The sequence below is a fragment of the Nyctibius grandis genome, chromosome 2 (genome assembly GCF_013368605.1).
Source record: "Nyctibius grandis isolate bNycGra1 chromosome 2, bNycGra1.pri, whole genome shotgun sequence".
Taxonomy (NCBI): Eukaryota; Metazoa; Chordata; class Aves; order Nyctibiiformes; family Nyctibiidae; genus Nyctibius; species Nyctibius grandis.
In genome coordinates, this window is record NC_090659.1 from 106953943 (window position 1) to 106970879 (window position 16937).

The window sequence follows — 16937 nt, forward strand, 5'->3', positions numbered from 1 at the left end:
CTCGTTGATAATTGTCTTTATTGAAGACCACAGAGATACCTAAATGCAGAATATTTCAGCTTTCATGAAAAACAGGCTCAGATCCCGGCAGCTCCATCCATAACAAGGTCAAACACGAGCTTTGCATCCAAAAATACTTGAGTAGCTTGAGTCTTCATTTTTGATCCAGCTGTGTATTCCCTGGCTGCCTCCGGCACCTCATAGCCCCCTTGACATGATAAAATACATGAAAAATAAGTATAGAATCATAGAATGGTTTGGGCCAGAATGGACCCTGAAGATCATTTAGTTCCAACCCCCCTGCCATGGGGAGGGACACCTTTCCCCTAAACTAGGTTGCTCAAAGCCCCATCCAACCTGGCCTTGAACACCGCCAGGGAGGGGGCATCCACAGCTTCTCTGGGCAACCTGTGCCAGTGTCTCACCACCCTCACAGTCAAGAATTTCTTTCTAAGTAACCCCCCCTCAAAAAAAAAGCAAACCAGAAACTAAAAGAAAAAAGCCCAAATAGGCGTTGATAGTCCTGCCAATTTGTGTGTGTGTGGTTTTAGTTCAGCGTGGAAGGAATAATAATAAAAGGTTGTCACCACAAAACTCACACTTAAAATGAGTTTGGGGCATCCAGCAAGTGGATGGGCACCTCCAAGCTGGCCTCCCTCAACCCTTTTCACCTCAACAAGCAGAGGCAGTGTCATTCCTTCACCACTTCAGCCACCCCTCTCCCCCAAAACCCAGCCGAGGGGGGGGTTGTGAAGTGGGGTGGTTTTTCTGAGGGGAAAAGAGTGCCACAGCTGCTTGTAAACCTATGGGGACCGGAGGGCGGAGGGCGACCGCCTCCCCTCCGCCCTCCGGTGCCCTCAGGGTGCCACAGCCCTCAACGGCCCTTCCCGCCCTGCCGCCCTAGAAGCCCCTCCCCCCGCTGGTATGCGCGGGGAGGGGGGAGGGAGTGGAATGACGCGGGCGCCGCGGGTCACGTGACGCGAATGGAATGCCAACAATGTAGCGAATGTCCCGACTGCGCCCCGCACTCGGCGCCCGGGACGGCCGAGGGGAAGCATGGACCCCGGCGCGCGTCGTCGGGGTCGCCGCCGCCGCCGTTGAGCTTTTCCGTGACGGCCCCCCCGGTAGGCTGAGCGGCGGCGCTGGGCGCCCCGAAGAGGTGAGCGAAGGGAAGGGTAGGGTAGGGTAGGGTAGGGTAGGGTAGGGTAGGGTAGGGTAGGGTCGGGTAGGGTAGGGTAGGGTAGGGGGGCGGGGGGGTGCGGCGCCGCGGTTTCCCCTCAACATGGGGTGCGAGCGACTCCCCCCCTCCGCCGCCAACCGCCGCGCTCTGAGGGGAAAGTGGTGTGGAGAAGAGGGGGCCGAGAAGGCGGGTCAGTCCTTGAGCGGAGTGAGCGCCCCGTGTGTGTGTGTCCCCTCTCCGGGGCAGCCTCGGCGCCCTGCCCGCACCGTTCGACATTTTCCGGACACCCGTGTGACAGCCCAGCCACCGCGGGGGCGTTGGAGGGTCCCGCCCGCCTGAGGCCTCTGCCTCACGGTTCCCCCCTCCCACCGTGGGGACCGGCTCCTCTGGGTGCCCCAGCAGGCCTGAGCTGCTGGTAAATGGCCGGAGTTTATTTTGGGAGCTTTCTGCCTGCGAAAGGGGTGGGTTTGGGGCTGAGGGAGAAGGGGTTGGGGCGCCCGCGTTTCCCGGGGGTACTCCCGGCCGGCACGGGGGTTGGAGGCGACGAGCCGGGGCCAGACTCCGCCGGGGGGGTGTTTCTGGAGGTGAGGGCCGGCGGGAGCCGAGCGGGGACATCCAGAGCCCGCGAGGTCCCATCTGTCTGTGGCGGGGGCTCTGCTGTTCCCAGTCAGTTGAAGGTCACTGCCAAAATTCAGCACTTCGCCACCCTCTCTCCTGCCTCGTGAGTTGTGTGCGTGTTGAAATATCCCCTTCCCCGGCAAAGGCACTCGCGCAAATGACGCAAAAAAAGGCTTATTTGGAGTGTCCAGGCTCTGCGGTCAATTACTGGTCTGCTGCGGACGGGGAAGGTGAGCTGTTTCCCACAGCGCTGGATTGGGGCAGTGCTTATGGTTGGCAGTGGGACGCAGGCAGAGTTAGTTTTGGACAGTTTTGTTAGCAGGACGAAGGAGAGAAGGAATGATTTTGGGAAAATCCTCACTTCCGTTCTTTTCACTTTCACCGTGTGTCCACTTATAAAGGGGAGCACGGTTTGTATAATAATGAAATGCCTGAAACGCTCCCCCCCCCCCCCCCCACCCGCCCCCGACAGTCGTAGACCTCTAGTACAAAGTGGACAGTCCCTACTTCCATAAATCTGTGATCCAAAAACCCCAAGCAAATACCCGTACATTGAGAGAGGGAAGGCAATTGTAGCAGTTTCCTAAAACTTTACTCCTTCCTTCTGCAGTGATTGCTAGTTCAGCTCACCATAGTGCTTGCACAGTTGTAGACGGGAACAACTTGCCAGCTCGGGGTTTGGGACTTAGGTCTCAAAACACGACTCAGCTTTAGTTTCTTGCCTGTGTCCCAGCTCCACAGAGCCACTAGCACAAGCAGCCTGTTGGTGAATGAAGAAACAGGAGAGTGAGTAGCTAGTGCTTCTGCGACAACAGACATCAGCATATAATTTCCATGTGGTTGGTTGGTTGCTGCCAGAGAAGCTATTGATGTTTCTCAAATGAAGAAAAATAATCAGTTATTCAAAAATTGTTCTAACTTGATGCAATTAAAGTAATGCTGCACTTATTTGAAATACTATATCTTCAGGATGATGGGCAAGCTTGTAATTAGTGTAGAACATATAACATTTTGGAAAAAAAACTTAGGATTGTTTAGAATGGCTTGAAGCTCAAAAATAATTCTGAAAAATCATTTCTCATGATGGCAGGAAGGTTATTGATACATTCAGGCTGTAGGCAAGGTGCAGTTAGAAGAATTTGGTGTTCTCCAAATCCAGATGTGCAGTCAGAAATGCTTAGACAGAATTAGACACACTACACATCTTTTTAAGTATACAACTGTTTTATTTTTTGCTAAAGATGCAAATCGGGAAGATTTTGAAAAGCAGGCAGCTTGTCCTTTTTAAATCATCTGTAATATTTAATGTTCCGATTTCTTGGCTTATCTTATGTATTTAGTTAAAAAACCCTTCTGCAAAATATGAAACACATTTGCAGTTAGTTAGTGTGCAGTTCTTATTCATACTGTCTAAACGATCAGCATTTCTTTCTGATTTAGCAGTATTGTAAATGTAAGCTGAGGAAGTTGCCAGCTGGCTTGACCTAGCATTATTAGACTCAAGCTCAGGCTAGAGGTCACAAAAGTTCTTTATGTGAAGCATGTGTGTAAGTGGGAAAGCAGTCCTTTGCTGTGAAAAGGTGGGGGGATTGCAAGCTCTTCCAGCGTGTCCCAGGCCTGAGGATTGGCACAGGGACTGAAAAGGAAGAACAACACAGATTCCTAAACCCAGCCATATGGTGCCTGCTGCTGTGAGGAAAAGACAGACAGTTATATACCAATTAATTCTCTGTATCTTTAAGCACTAGCTAGTTATGATGTAATACTAAAAATGCTGCAATACTATTGTTTTTTTTAACAAGGCTATGTATTATCTTTTGCTATAGTTTAAGTAGAAAAAAAACCCTGTTCTTGGGATCCTTGCTTTTGTCTCCACTGCGAACAATGAACACTTGATCTGTTATTGACTAATAGCGGATTTGTTGTTTGTGGAAATATCAAAAGCTAGATGAACAGCTTTGACACTTCCCTTAAAACAAGTGACAAACCCTTTCTAATGTGCATGTGGGCATTTATGTCACTCTTAGTCCTCTATAAATTAGAGCTGCAGGATATCCCTAGAGAGTGCAGAGTGGAGGAGCTCAAGACCTTGAATACATTATAGGTGTCTTTTAGTTAACTGAGCATTTAAATCTTAGCAAAAGAAGTTGATGTGGGTTAATCTCAAGTGATTAATCTGTGCTCCTGCATTTCAAAGTGGTGAAACATCATAAAAGAGTCTGGGGTCTGACTTCACTGTTGCTTTTCAGTCCTTGGTTGTAGAGGAAAGCTTGAAGTGGACTCTGAACTCATGAGGAAGTGGTGAATGTGTCCAGATCTTCTTGGCCTTCACAGGAGTAAGCTGTTTGCTTGGCAGTGAGAAGTGATGGTAAATGTATGGAAATGGTTGTTTTGTCGGGAAATACTATAGCTATCACAGGAAAAATTGTCGCAGTGAGTTGAGTTTTAGTATGATAATGTGAAAATAAAGAACAGTACTTTCTGGAGAAACTTTCCAATGATTAAATGTGCTGTGAACAGAAGTGAAGCTCCTTTTTAAAAAAAAAAAAATCCAGTTGACTTCTGAGTGACCGAGAGGAACACAGAGTGTGTTACCGTCTTCTGTATTTGTGATTTGAAAGCCACTGAACAAAATTCTAACCTTCCTGACAAAGTGGCTTGAGCAGCATTCAGGAGTCACTTTGCAAGTGCTAATAGCAGCAGCAGAAGCAAACTTGCGTAAGCAGCATCAATAGCAAGATGACATTTCTGATTAAGCTGTCTTTTTAATCCTCTTCTGAATGCACCATTATTTAATGTTTCTATTATGGTAATGCCACGAAGACTTAGTTAAGGTAGGATTCCTGTTGTAACTTCATGCTGCACGGAGATCACAAGTTGCACAGTAGCTCAGCTGTGCTGCATAGTTGTTCTTTGCTGCATGTCCGAAGAGGTGCATAAAGCTCTCTCAAAGTCTTTTTTCTGTGTTGGGATGCCAACTCTGCCTCTTCTGCTGTTACTGAGTAGCTCCATCTACCCCTCTTTTCCCTTTCTTCCCTATAAGGCACATACACTTTTTTTTTCCCCCCCTCCTTCCAGTTCTGGGAGAATTCTTAGCTTCAGGCTTCGCTGAGATATTTATGTGGAAAGGCAAAATATCTTGTCTTTCTGTTATTCACTTTGTTATTGAAATACTAGAAGTTGCTATGGTTAGAGTCATCAATATTTCCATTATAAATCTTTCTCATAAACTTCTGAAACTGAGCTCAGCTAGTGTAAAACAAACAGAATCTTAAGTGGGGGAGAACATTTCATGAGCATACTCTTCCCTAATTATGAAATAGGATAGTCTTGTCCAGGATTTGGTTATGCAATTGGGTGGGAAACTTGCAGCAGTTAGATACTGTAAAATTCTTAAATGTTGTAGGTTTTAAGGGTTTTATTTGAAAATGAAACTTTAAAGAAAATGAATTATTTATTGATTATGTTGAGAAAGCCTTTTGGAATCCTATTCTTGAAAACGGATAAAGTGAAAAACATTAAAGGGGATCCAGCTGTGACAGCTTAATAGGTCAAACTGATTCACTTTCACTTGATTAATTGTCATGTTGTCCCTTCAGAGGCATTTACAATATCAACTTAATTGCATGTACTTTCTGTTTTCTTTTGTTTCAGACACTGTCAGTCTGCAAAATGATGATTCCAAGGATTTTCATTTTCTGTAGGAAACGTGAAGATCGTGAGCTGAAGTAAAAAGTTGGCAGAAATTTCTTGAAAATTTTGCCTTTTCTTTTTCTCTTCGAAGGATTATGTTTACAAGAAGTTGATACCATCAAGCAACACTTTTTCAAAGTACAGTAATTTAAAAAAACTAAGAATAAAGCTGTATTTATGCTCAGAGAAAACTGGATTAACAATGAGGCCAAAGACTTTTCCTGCTACGACATATTCTGGAAACAGCAGACAAAGGTTACAAGAGATTCGAGAAGGTTTAAAGCAACCATCCAAATCTTCAGGTCAGGGAATACCTATTGGACCAGGCAGTGAAACTTCTCTGGACCCTAAGATTTTAATAGGGAAGGATGCTGCAAGGCAGCAGCAGATGAGACAAACGCCTAAGTTTGGACCGTATCAGAAAGCTCTGCGAGAAATTAGGTATTCTTTGCTGCCTTTTGCTAATGAGTCGAGCAGTACAGCAGCTGTTGAAGTAAATAGGCAGATGCTCCAGGAACTGGTGAATGCAGGTTGCGATCAGGTACGTATGAGTTTGGAGGGGGGATTGTCACTGCCTTCAAAACGAGTTTATACTCAGGACTGAAGAAAGGATTTTGGTGGAAGTTATCAAGCTTGCCAGTTGGCAAAATTTACCGATTCTTCTGGCAGTTGTGTTGCTGTATGACTAGCAGAGTAGATGGACTTGCTGTTGAGAGATGTGCCTAGTGTGGGGTTAGTTCATGTTAGACGGTCATGTTGACCTCTAGGATTCTCTTATGATTTCCCCAGTTGATGTATAAGGCTGAACAGGGTAGCTTGTCTTTTTTTTTTTTTTTTTTTTTTTTCCCCCCTCAATACTGAAACAAACCTTAGCTATGAGTATTAGGGTGGAATTTTGTCTAGCACATCTGAACTCACTTCACTGTTGGAAGCAACTAAAAGAAATGACAGAGACAGTATTTGGTCTTTGAAGAAGATCACTTGCTGTTTGCTGGAAGCTGGTGGAACTGGCTGGATGTTCAGCAAGCAGCAGTGGCTGCCTGCACACCTTTTCTTCCTCACCTTCTCTGCTTCTATCAAGAGGTGGTAGCCCTGTCTCAGGTGAGGGACTTGGCACAGAGATGCTTGCTTTTGTCATTCTGAGATTGACGCTAGAATGTATTCGTAATTCAGAGACTGCTCACCTGGTGCAGAACATGATCTTTTTGTGTTGAGCTGCATTCATCTTGCATGTGCTTCCAGTGTTGGCATTGACTTTTACCTCTGTCCAGGAATAGTGCAAAATTTTGCTTTTTAGTGATGAAGTGCTATTTTGGGTTCAGATTCTGATTGTTGTAGAAACAACTTTTTTTCCCGTGTGATTGAATGGCAGTTGTTGACAAGCTGAAACATTTCCATTTATAGTCCTTGATATAAATTGGAGAGATTTAAAACCGAAGCGCTTTCAGTGGCATTTCCTTGGTTTCAAAACTTAACCTCCATTCACTCGTGGCAAAGTGTGAGTCTCTTGGCTCTCCTAGACTATATTCTGAATCTGTATAACAAAACTAACATCAGGCAATATTATGAACAGTCTGCATTTCTCTAGAGCTACATAGACATTAATTAGTGCTGTTTCTCTTCCAAAGATACTATGCTATGTGAGATAATCAGAGCTAGAGTAGGTTGCAGATCCAATGAGAAGTGCTGCAGTACAACTAAACACTTCCTAGTCCAGTGAACCAAGATGCTGTACTGAATTATTTAACTGGAGGAACCAAGGGTTTTCTCTGATCTTAAGCATGAAAACAACAGTGTTTTGTAGAACTCTACCCTCTAAATTTCCCTGGCTGTTTAGGATGAGAACACTCCGTGTGTGTCTGAGCTAAGGTTAAATGAGCACAGCTGGATTCTGGATTGGAAATGTGCCTTTGGTAAGTTACATGGACAAATCGTTCACACACAGAACAGGCTTGTTGGACTGAAATCTTGGAAAGTACTTTGAGCACACTGCAGCACAGAAATGTTAAGCCAATGTATAAAACAGAAATACCTGAGCACCTGTTAAAATGTCTTGGTATTAAAGGCAGTGTAATGCACTATATGTGTAAAGTTTTTAATATCTTTAGCTATTTTGACTTCAGTGTTCATATGATGGTATTGCTTCTTACAGAGCACAGAGAATGAGCCCAGTTCTGAGTCTGATGTGGAGATGTTTGCTACCTCCTTAAATTTGGCTGCACATTTTTGGTTGGGTTTTGTTTTTCCTCATTGGTCATGATCATTCCATCCTCACATTTAGCTTTTCTCCCTAGCAGTGACTTGTTGCCTGGAGACAGCATTATTGGACCTATCCCTTAGGTGTGTTTGGCGTTCAAACCTAGGCATAAGCAGGATCACGTCTGACCAGAGTCCAGATAGGGGTTCCAAAACTGGAGTCTTGTGGCTAAAAGTGCTGCGTTTCCTAATGTGGGTCCAGGCCATATGAAGGTTGGCTGTCCTGGAGGGTTGTGAATGAAAGGAGCTTCTTGGGGTGGTGTGAATGGTGTCTGCCCCTGGGGATGGCACAGTGTAAGGTGACAGACTTGATCACTACCTCTAGATTCTTCCTTTCTTCCTGGTGCCTGAGCTGTTCTGAATTGAATGCTGAACTGCTTCAGAGCATAAAGTGTAGTAAATCAGCCATTCCAAGCTACCCTGTCCCTGATCGTGAATCAAAGCCTTTAAATCCCTACCGCATGGCCATCTTCAGTAGTCATTTAGGCAACTAATAGATCTCTGATTTAACAGAGAAGTGAAGTCAGCTTTGGTTTCTTTGGGGGTAGTTTTGTTTACCTCTGGATCCAGTGCTAGTGTGAAGTTGGTAAATGGGCATTGAAGCCCCTGCCAAATGCCAGGAGCAAACGTTTAGACGTTAAGGATTTCAGTCCATGAGTAGCTGATGGTCTGCTTGAGCCTTCCTTACAGCAAGCCTGCAGAGTACAAGATCTTACACCTCCTGATCCTGCTTTGTGGTACACTAATCAGCTGTTCAGTGGCTGCAAGGGTCCTGAATTTGGCTGTTGGAGCTGTTCAACGGCTGCAAGGGTCCTGAATTTGGCTGTTTGTCGTGAGAAGCTGTAACCATGGTCGTTCTAGGAAGTTGCAAAGAGTGACTGGATGGCTATAACATTATTTGGTTTGATCTTACATGGACTCCATTTTCACGTTGGATTTGGGCTGATGCTTTTTGGTCATCTAGATGGAACACTGGAAAGTAATCCTAACCTTGTGGCTAATCTGGTGGACACCATGCAGGGATCGGGATTCTTCTGTGTGTTTATTGGGCCACAGTAAGGATTTTTGGAAGGGTGAAGGGGAGCAGTGACAATTAAGAAGGAAAAAGTATAAATTTTAGAGGCTGGGGAAAGGATGCTTCTATTTATTGCTTTTACTAGCTCTACTCATCTAGCGTTATCTGTAGCATGGTTGGATTTTAACAACAACCATTTTACGTACTACAAGAGATGTTGCCTATTAGGTAATATAAAGGTAGGGTTTGTAGCTCCCTGTTGTGCCTAAGTGACTCTAAGTTTGAAGATGAAATTGAAATTGGTTTAATAAGATGTTATGATGTTTCCTTTTTATTTAATTACTTTATTCTTGCTCTATGAAAGACCCACACAGACAGGAAATTGGTAATAAGCTGGCTGGTAAACTTAACAAGTATGTAAAATGCAGTGTAATTCGTGAAGTAAATACAAAGTTCTTGTATCTTTCAATTACAGTCATCATAGGTGTTACATGTGAAAACTTTTTTTTTAAATTGATTAGGAAGTTGCCAGTGTCCTTTTAAGTGAGCCACGTTCTTTCACAAAGATTTCTTTTCAGCCATTGTGTAGCTTATGATTTTGTAGGGAATCTGGCCCCCAAGACTTAGTGGGGACTTTGCTGTTGACCTGAAAGAAGCCAGGATTACACACTTTTTTTTTTTTAAGAGATACAAAACAAAATTACACACATAATTAGTCATAATTCTCAAACAAATGGAATAACTTGTCTGTTGTTTGTTTAAGTCATCTTTTCAACAGTAATTATTTAGCAAGTTTAGATCAAAAATAATTAGTGCAGCATAAATTGTTTTGAAACTTGTAGAACATGATTGCAAAAGGCTGGACCTTTTTTGTTACAAAAGCTTGAAGCCAAAAGCACTGCTGATAATACTGTTCTTTAGTAAATATAACTCCTTGGGCTTGGAAGGGTGACTTGCGGTCACTGCAGAGGGACAAGAGAATGGAGTGTCTGTCCTTCGGGCTGCTAAACCGCTGGGATCACCTGGGGCAACTGGATGGCGTTTCGGGTGTGGTGGTAAATGCTGCTGCTGTTGTGGATTGAATTTTTCTAATGAATAGATGCAATTGAGCATATGATCAGTGACATTCCAGCAACCTGAATGGGCTGTACTGTACTTACTGTACTTCTTTAGAGCATAAACAGCCACTGACATTGTAATTTAGAGTGGGCTGCAGCAGTTTTAGATGAACTGTGGAATGTTACACACTTGTCACTTCTTTCCCTGCCCCCCCAGCAAACTTCTTTGAGCAGGAGTTCCTTTTCTGGGTGAAGATTTCTAGACATAGTTTGTTTGGGCAGCTGTTTTTAAGAAAAAATGGTGGTTTAGGGTTTTTTACAGGCTATGTACCTCCAGTAACATTTGTCATATACTACACACTGAATAACTGTGAATATGTGAAGCAGGGAAGTCCTTATGCTTCATTTTTTCCAGAGGCTTTTATAAATATCTCTGTAATAAAGCATGTACACCTCACCTGTGCCAATATCAGAACATTCCAAAGGGGAAGGTCTGTCCTTTGGACATTAATTATAGTGTCTTTCAAGGAACTGGAATGGTGGGTATTGTAATGTGTTGAAGAATATCAAGCTAACCATCTTGTAATTTGTATTACACTGAGTTAAAGGAATTCACTTCTACAAAGTGGGGTGCTTTTGGGTTTGGTTGGTTTGTTTGTTTTTTTTTTTTCATTCTCCTTGCATTCCAGGACTCTTTTGATCTCTTCGTCATGGCAGACATCCTTTTTATTTAACCCATTTGGCAAAGATTCTACCCTGATCTGGGAACTACTGCTTGATTTTGGGAAAAATTGACAATGGGGAATACAATGTTCATCTCAATTTGAAAAAATATTTGCAGTTCTTTAAGTGAGGGAAATTCTGCTATGCCAAATAGAGCTTGGGCAGAAAAGTCCTTTTTATGTTTTGCGTGTGGAGTTAGTATTCTGTTTTTTCTTTTCTATATAGGTTTTAGGTCATGCTTGTTCACGTATAATCCATGTGCCATCTAGCAGCGTGTTTTACTGAGCAGTATGACTTTTCATCCTGTTGTTGGAGTGATGAGAAGAAGCAGATACAATGCAAAGTTTTGTTTTCGTAACAGACAGTGCATGGCTGGAGTTTTGCTTGTAGTAAAATACCTGTTGCGATGTATTTGTTAAGAGGACAAGTCTAAAAAGACAATTTGCCTTCAGGGTGAAGGGCAGCAAATTTTGTAATAGCCCTGAGCAAATGCAGGAATTAATTTCATAATATTGGCCTGTCCTGTAACAAAATTCTCTCTTCTGCTTGGGTAAACTTTACCTGTGTTAAGAGTTCTGCTTGCCCAGCTGTTTACCAAAGTCTCCAGGATGAACATCTTAGTCATCTTCTGGGTGGTTTGGGTCCAGATAGTTTTGTTAATGAAAAATGACTGAAGAATGAGCTGTTATAAGATTGCGTAGGTTATTCTGTGGGACATATGTTAAAGGTGGCAAGAGTCATTACAAGCTATGTTACAAGTCAGGAGGAAATAAGTATTCTTGGGTTACAGGGAGAAAAAAGAGGCCTTCAAATGAGGACACTCGCTGCTGAATGCAGGAGAAGGATTTTATTTTAGCAACCAAAGTAGATTTGATAATTCAGGCCAACAGTCTCTTGTGTGTTCGTTTGCCTCCCTCATTTGAAGGTAAGTTGTTCACTCTCTTCTCTTTGCTAGCTGTGTTGAGAGCTTGTTTTGTAACCTTTTCCTATACTTTTTTCTTTTCTCCCTAACCTCCCTTTTTGGTTTCAACCTTTTTCTAATTTCTGAGAAGTTTTCAATATCATCCAGTGTTCTTCCATCAAGGCATGTAAGGCAATGTGTTTTCCCACCAATACACCTGAAGTTAGCCCCTTAAGTCACTTCAGTTTTTAGCTGCTTCAGGAAAAAAAAGTAGGTCATAGCTTTCCAGAGGCTGAAAGCAAGACATGAGGACTGTTCTTGAGCCGATACCTGCTGACATCTCTCTCTTCTATCCTGTTTCTCTTGTCTCCAGTCTTCCTATGTTGCTGTCTCTTCTTGATGACATGGTCTTAGTGAATGTACTTAAATCTTCTGTGTCATGACACAGTTTCTGCAATATATTTGGGAAAGTGCTCTTGGATTTGTTCTGTGTGAGTGTGGCTTAAAGTATGCTCTTGTCCTGCAGAAAAAAGAAAAAGAATTCTGTCTTTTCCCTTGCGTTTTCCCAGTGGTAGAAATACTCCTTGGCAGTAGTAGGTAATTGCATGTGCTCCTTCACATGGCAAGATGTGGCTTCTTGGCAGCTGGGCAATAATATGGCACTGAACAGGACTGCAGTGTGTTTTAAACTGTGGTCTTTATTCTTGTTAGTCTTCTTTGGCAAACTGTAGAATAAATTGCATCTTGGTAGTAGGATTATGTTTGGAATGACAGAACGCTAATCAGATGCCAGACTTCAACTGTAGATAACTGTGAATCTTGAGTTATGTTAAACTAATGCTTCCCTATAATCATTCTAGAAGCTTGGGAGTTAATATAGAAGTCTAAAATTTTATATTGCTGTAATAGGGTGCAGGATTAACTTGCATCGGGTACTTAGATTGTATTTATTAAAATTTAATTGCCAGGAGAAGGTTGAGCTATGGATTTTTTTTTTTTTTCAAATAAAAAAGGAAATGGCTTCATCACAGTCACTAAAAATTCTGCATAAGCATTAACTTCAGTCTCTGAATAAAAAAGCCCTTGTGACCAAAAGTGAAGATTGCCATTATTATAACAGGAAGTTGGTATCACAATAGTAGTAGGGTGTAACTGTTCCTCTTGCATGTTTTTGTTGTTCTCAGCCTAAATCTCTGCTGTTCTTTTCTGTTTGAGAGGAACCAATGTGATTTTATACTGAGACTGAAAAATAGCATCTCTGCATGCAGGGTGTGTGGGGTGTTTTTTTGGTTCTGTTTGTGTTTTTTTTTTTTCTCAAAAAAATGGAATGACACATTTAAACTTAGATTTCAGTAGAAGGACTGGATACAAGGCTTTTGCATGCTGCAGTCCTTAGAGGTAATCCAAGATGTGCATTTAGAATTCATTTGATTCAACCTAGGAATGCTTTTCTGATAGTTGCTAAACTAAATAAAAGCTTATGTTAAATCTGCTAATTGAGTATCAGTAGAATGCAAATAAAAGTCCGTGACTACTTCTCATGTCATATACAGGTATGTGCCATACTTGTGTGGAGTGATTTTTTTTTTTATCGTTTCTTTTCGTAAAGCATGGCCAAATATACATAGAGAACTTAAAATGGCAGTCCTTTTTCCTCACTTTTTTTTCTTGCTGTACCCACAGGAAAAATTATTTTGCAGACATTTTGAAATTAGTTGATCAGCAGAACTGAAACTAAGTTAACAGGAAGAAAAAAAAAATGGGGAATTTCATCTGTACGCTGTGTAGAAATACTAATACTGTCACCAGGTACGTGAGTTTATAGTAATTTAAATTACAAGAGTGTAGCCAGGCATTCAATTGCATAATATAATCTGATAAACTGAAAGGAACTAAACTGCTTTTTCTTCCATTTTACTTATAAAATATCATTGCCAGATTCTGTCATACTTGCCCAAGGGCAGAATAAAGTTAATCTGACTGCATTTTCTGAAAGCATGGTAGTATTACAATTGTGTGTCTGTTTTCTGGAAGTGTTTAAGTTACTGGCTGAATTCTTACCAGGCCACTGTTGGAAGGAGAAATAGTGACCAGCATGGTCATGCCCAGGAGGTCGGGACTGAGGATCACACTGCTGTTGCTCTGAAGGTTAATGGTTATGTGCTACAAAATGGCAGTAGAAGTGCTTTTTGGTTGTGAGGTTGATAATGTCACTCTCAAGCAGACCACAGCTTGTTGGTGCTCCCTTGGGCACAGCGTTCAAATTCTGCTCAGCAGCTGCGTGTGGTGTTGGTGACTCCTGTAGCATGTCCATGTCCTGTGTGTGTTGTCTGTGTATCCCCACCAATTTACCACAAATCAGGCTCCAGTGCATACAGTCTTTGCTCCTTGGGTACTGGCTGTCTTTGTGACTTGCAAATGCGTGTATGCAATGCTATCTAAAATAGATGAGGAGAGACATGAAAGAGACCTTCAAGTCAAGTTTTCTTGGTGATGGCAGCTGCTGTTTTTCTCATTTATTGAGTATGACCGTTAATTCCCCACCACTGCCTCTTTTTTTTTTTTTTTTTTTTTAAAAATCTCTCTTAATGAACAGCTGGGCAGGTCCAGATTTTCCTTTATTTGACTTAGGAAAGAATTCTGGCTGGATTGCAAGCTGTCTCACTATGGATATAGCTACTCTAGAATAGATGTTTTACAATCAAGTACTGCTGGAACAAATGCAGTTCATGCTAGTAAAATCAAGGAGGGACAGATAGTCTGTCTGTTTGCTTAAAGCTACGGATGTTTGTGTTAATTTGGGCCTTATATAAGTCATGTGAAATACATTCCACTTTTGTCACTCTGCTTGTGTTCATAACCTAATTGTGAGTGTAGCTTAGATCTAGCATTTTTATGTTGCTTGGTGCTGAGGCTTAGAGTGGAAAATGCTGGTCCTTATTTCCAGGTTTTCATCATTGCCTAGCTTTTTGGAAGAAAATAAAATTAAATTTTAAAATGCCTCTGATTACCAAAATAGAGGCTGAAGTTGCTGTGGCATTGTGGTCTTTCACGTTATCCTACCCTAGCAGCAGGAGACTTGAATTGTCCAGACTTGACAGGGATTCCAATTTCCCACCTTCAGAAGATGCTTAAATAAAAGCTTGGTGAAAGTCATCCAGTCAAACTCTTGCTGTCTGCCTGCTCTACACAGCTGCTGCTGGTCACCCAAAATACTGTTGCTGATGGAATATTTTTGACTTCATGTTACTTGGTAGCTGATGTGTGTTTGCTGATAACATGTGGCTTCTGCTGAGGTCATTCTGTCTGCTCTGATCTTGATGGGGTCATTCAGCTATGGTTGCTGCACAGCAAAACTGGTTTTCTTCTTGGTTTTCTTCAGGTCTTGTCCTGCCACCTGGACTGTCAGTGGCAGTTCACGAGAAACTTCTTGTGTACCAGTTGACATGTAGAAATTAGGTTTCACCCAAGAGATGCGTGTGTGCATATATGTATTATGACGACTGCAGTGTTTGCATGGTACCAGCTGTTTGCGAAGAACTTAATCCATAGGATTTGGTACTGCACTGAAGATTTCTTTTTCAGTCTAAGTAAACAAGATTCTTCCCTGCAGTGTAAGAGATGGATTTTTCCTGATGAGAAACTTGTGCTCTTCATTTTAACTGAATCCAAGCAATTAAAAATATTTCTCCAGGGAGGCAAAAGATGAAGCGAACAGGAGAGGATATGAAAAGACTTTAAAAATAATTATTTCTAGGTCAGTTAATTTTCAGAAGGCTGAAGCCAAAGAACGCTGTGTACCCATAACTTTGTGAATCAGGTAACAGCTATGGCAGGGACAGCCTGTGAAAATAACGATGTTCTGTGCTGCTTTGTCTTTAATTGTCATTAGTGTATGTGTGCTTATGTGAAACTGTTACTGCAACACGTATTGTCTTCTATGCATTTAGAGAACTATAAATGCAATATAAATGGTAAAATGTTGAGATTTAAATGTAGATTGCTTGAATGACCAAGCATTTTGCAACTGTTTTCGGTATCCTTCGTTACTCTAATCCATGATTTATACATTACTCATATTATCCAAAGCATGCAAAGATGCAGTGTATTACTCCTCACATACATAAAATGCTAGAAAGAAGACTGCTGATACTAGGTGATAATATAGTTAAGTTCTAGCCCTTCAAAGACATTTACTTCAGTAGGACAACTAGCATTGTAAAATTACTCCTGTGTAAATCATTATATGGTTAGGTTTGGATTTTATCCACCATTTATGAATCCGTTGGATATGGGTTATTTCAAAACAGAAAAAAAATGTCAGCACAGACTCAAGAGATCATTGTTGCTGCTCTGCAGCTTCCTTCTCTCCCTGTTCATTTTGTTCTTCCCCTGTATCAACTCTTAAATATCTTCAAGGCTATTCAAGTCTCTGCCTTCCTTTACCTGTTGTCCTATTGCATTATTTTTTCTGCTCCGTTGGTTTGAATGACTAATATTCAACACCTCCTACATGTGCCTCTGAATACCTTAAGTGAATTGATTTTTTTTTTTTTATAATTGCAAACTATTAAGAACTCTTTTATAGACTTCAACCTTATTTTTTAGATTTGATGTGACATCCTAAAGAATTATAGATGCAACTGTAATGTGACTTTGACAGCACACCCCATATATTTTCACTTCTGCATCTTTTCTTCCATTCAATGTCAGGACTCCATAGTCTGTGCTTAAAGTAGCCACATGTCCCACTTAGGCTTTTCTTCCAGCTTTGCCACAGTCACTGTGTTCATTTCACATTCCTGCCAGATGTCAGCCTGATAAAGATGCATAAAATCTAACTTAATCAATGTAACTGGAACCTTGGAAATACTAATATGTGCAGGGTATCTTGATTTACAAAAAAAAACCCCAAAAAATCTATGGCTGTCCCAATTAAAAATATAAAAAGTTGTGGCCATATGACAGCGGTCTTCGAAGCAAGGCAAATCCACTTCATATAGGACTGGTTTTGTCCTGGCTCCAAACAAGTGCAGAATAATTTTCTCCAGAGATATGCATTCCACTTTGCTGGAGCCTGTTTTTTCTGATTGTCCAGTACAGTTTCTTGATTGTGCTTTTAGATGATCCCCTGATTGCCTAGGTAATGTGTGCCCAGACATGGTAGCGACCATCTGGCTGTGTGCTGGAGTGGGGCAGAATTCCTCTTTTTCTTTCAAGTACTCCAGCAGTTGTTATGCTAGAAACCCATTTCCATCTCCTTTCTGTGATCATTTCTTGCACCTTGGTCATCCCTCATTCTGAAAATCTTTTAATTATGTTCTCTAATGCAAGCACTGAGTTCATTGAGTGCTTTCTTGAAGGTGTTTTATGAAGAACCTGTGAAACGTGTGGTGTTGCAGTCATGCGAATGGTGGAGAAAAGATGTTGGTGCAGTGCCCAACAGTGCAATTGAAGACCTAGAGCCTAGGAGTTTACAAGCGAGCAAAAGTC

General features: G+C 41.9%; 1 protein-coding gene across 5 annotated transcripts in view; it reads left to right on the forward strand.

Moving 5' to 3' along the window:
- Nucleotides 1-1014: 1014 nt before the first annotated feature.
- The window catches only part of LATS2 (large tumor suppressor kinase 2), a 50016-nt gene continuing 34093 nt past the window's right edge, over nt 1015-16937 (forward strand). The window contains exons 1-3 of one of the 5 annotated variants that reach the window (XM_068423186.1): nt 1015-1159; nt 4048-4166; nt 5453-6032. In XM_068423186.1, coding sequence (XP_068279287.1) covers nt 5694-6032 — 339 coding nt within the window. In that variant the 5' untranslated portion in view covers nt 1015-1159; nt 4048-4166; nt 5453-5693. Of the gene's footprint in view, nt 1160-4047; nt 4167-5452; nt 6033-11970; nt 12042-13127; nt 13254-16937 lie in introns of those variants that run through there. The other 4 variants (XM_068423202.1, XM_068423194.1, XM_068423209.1 and 1 more) reach the window with 4 other exon arrangements.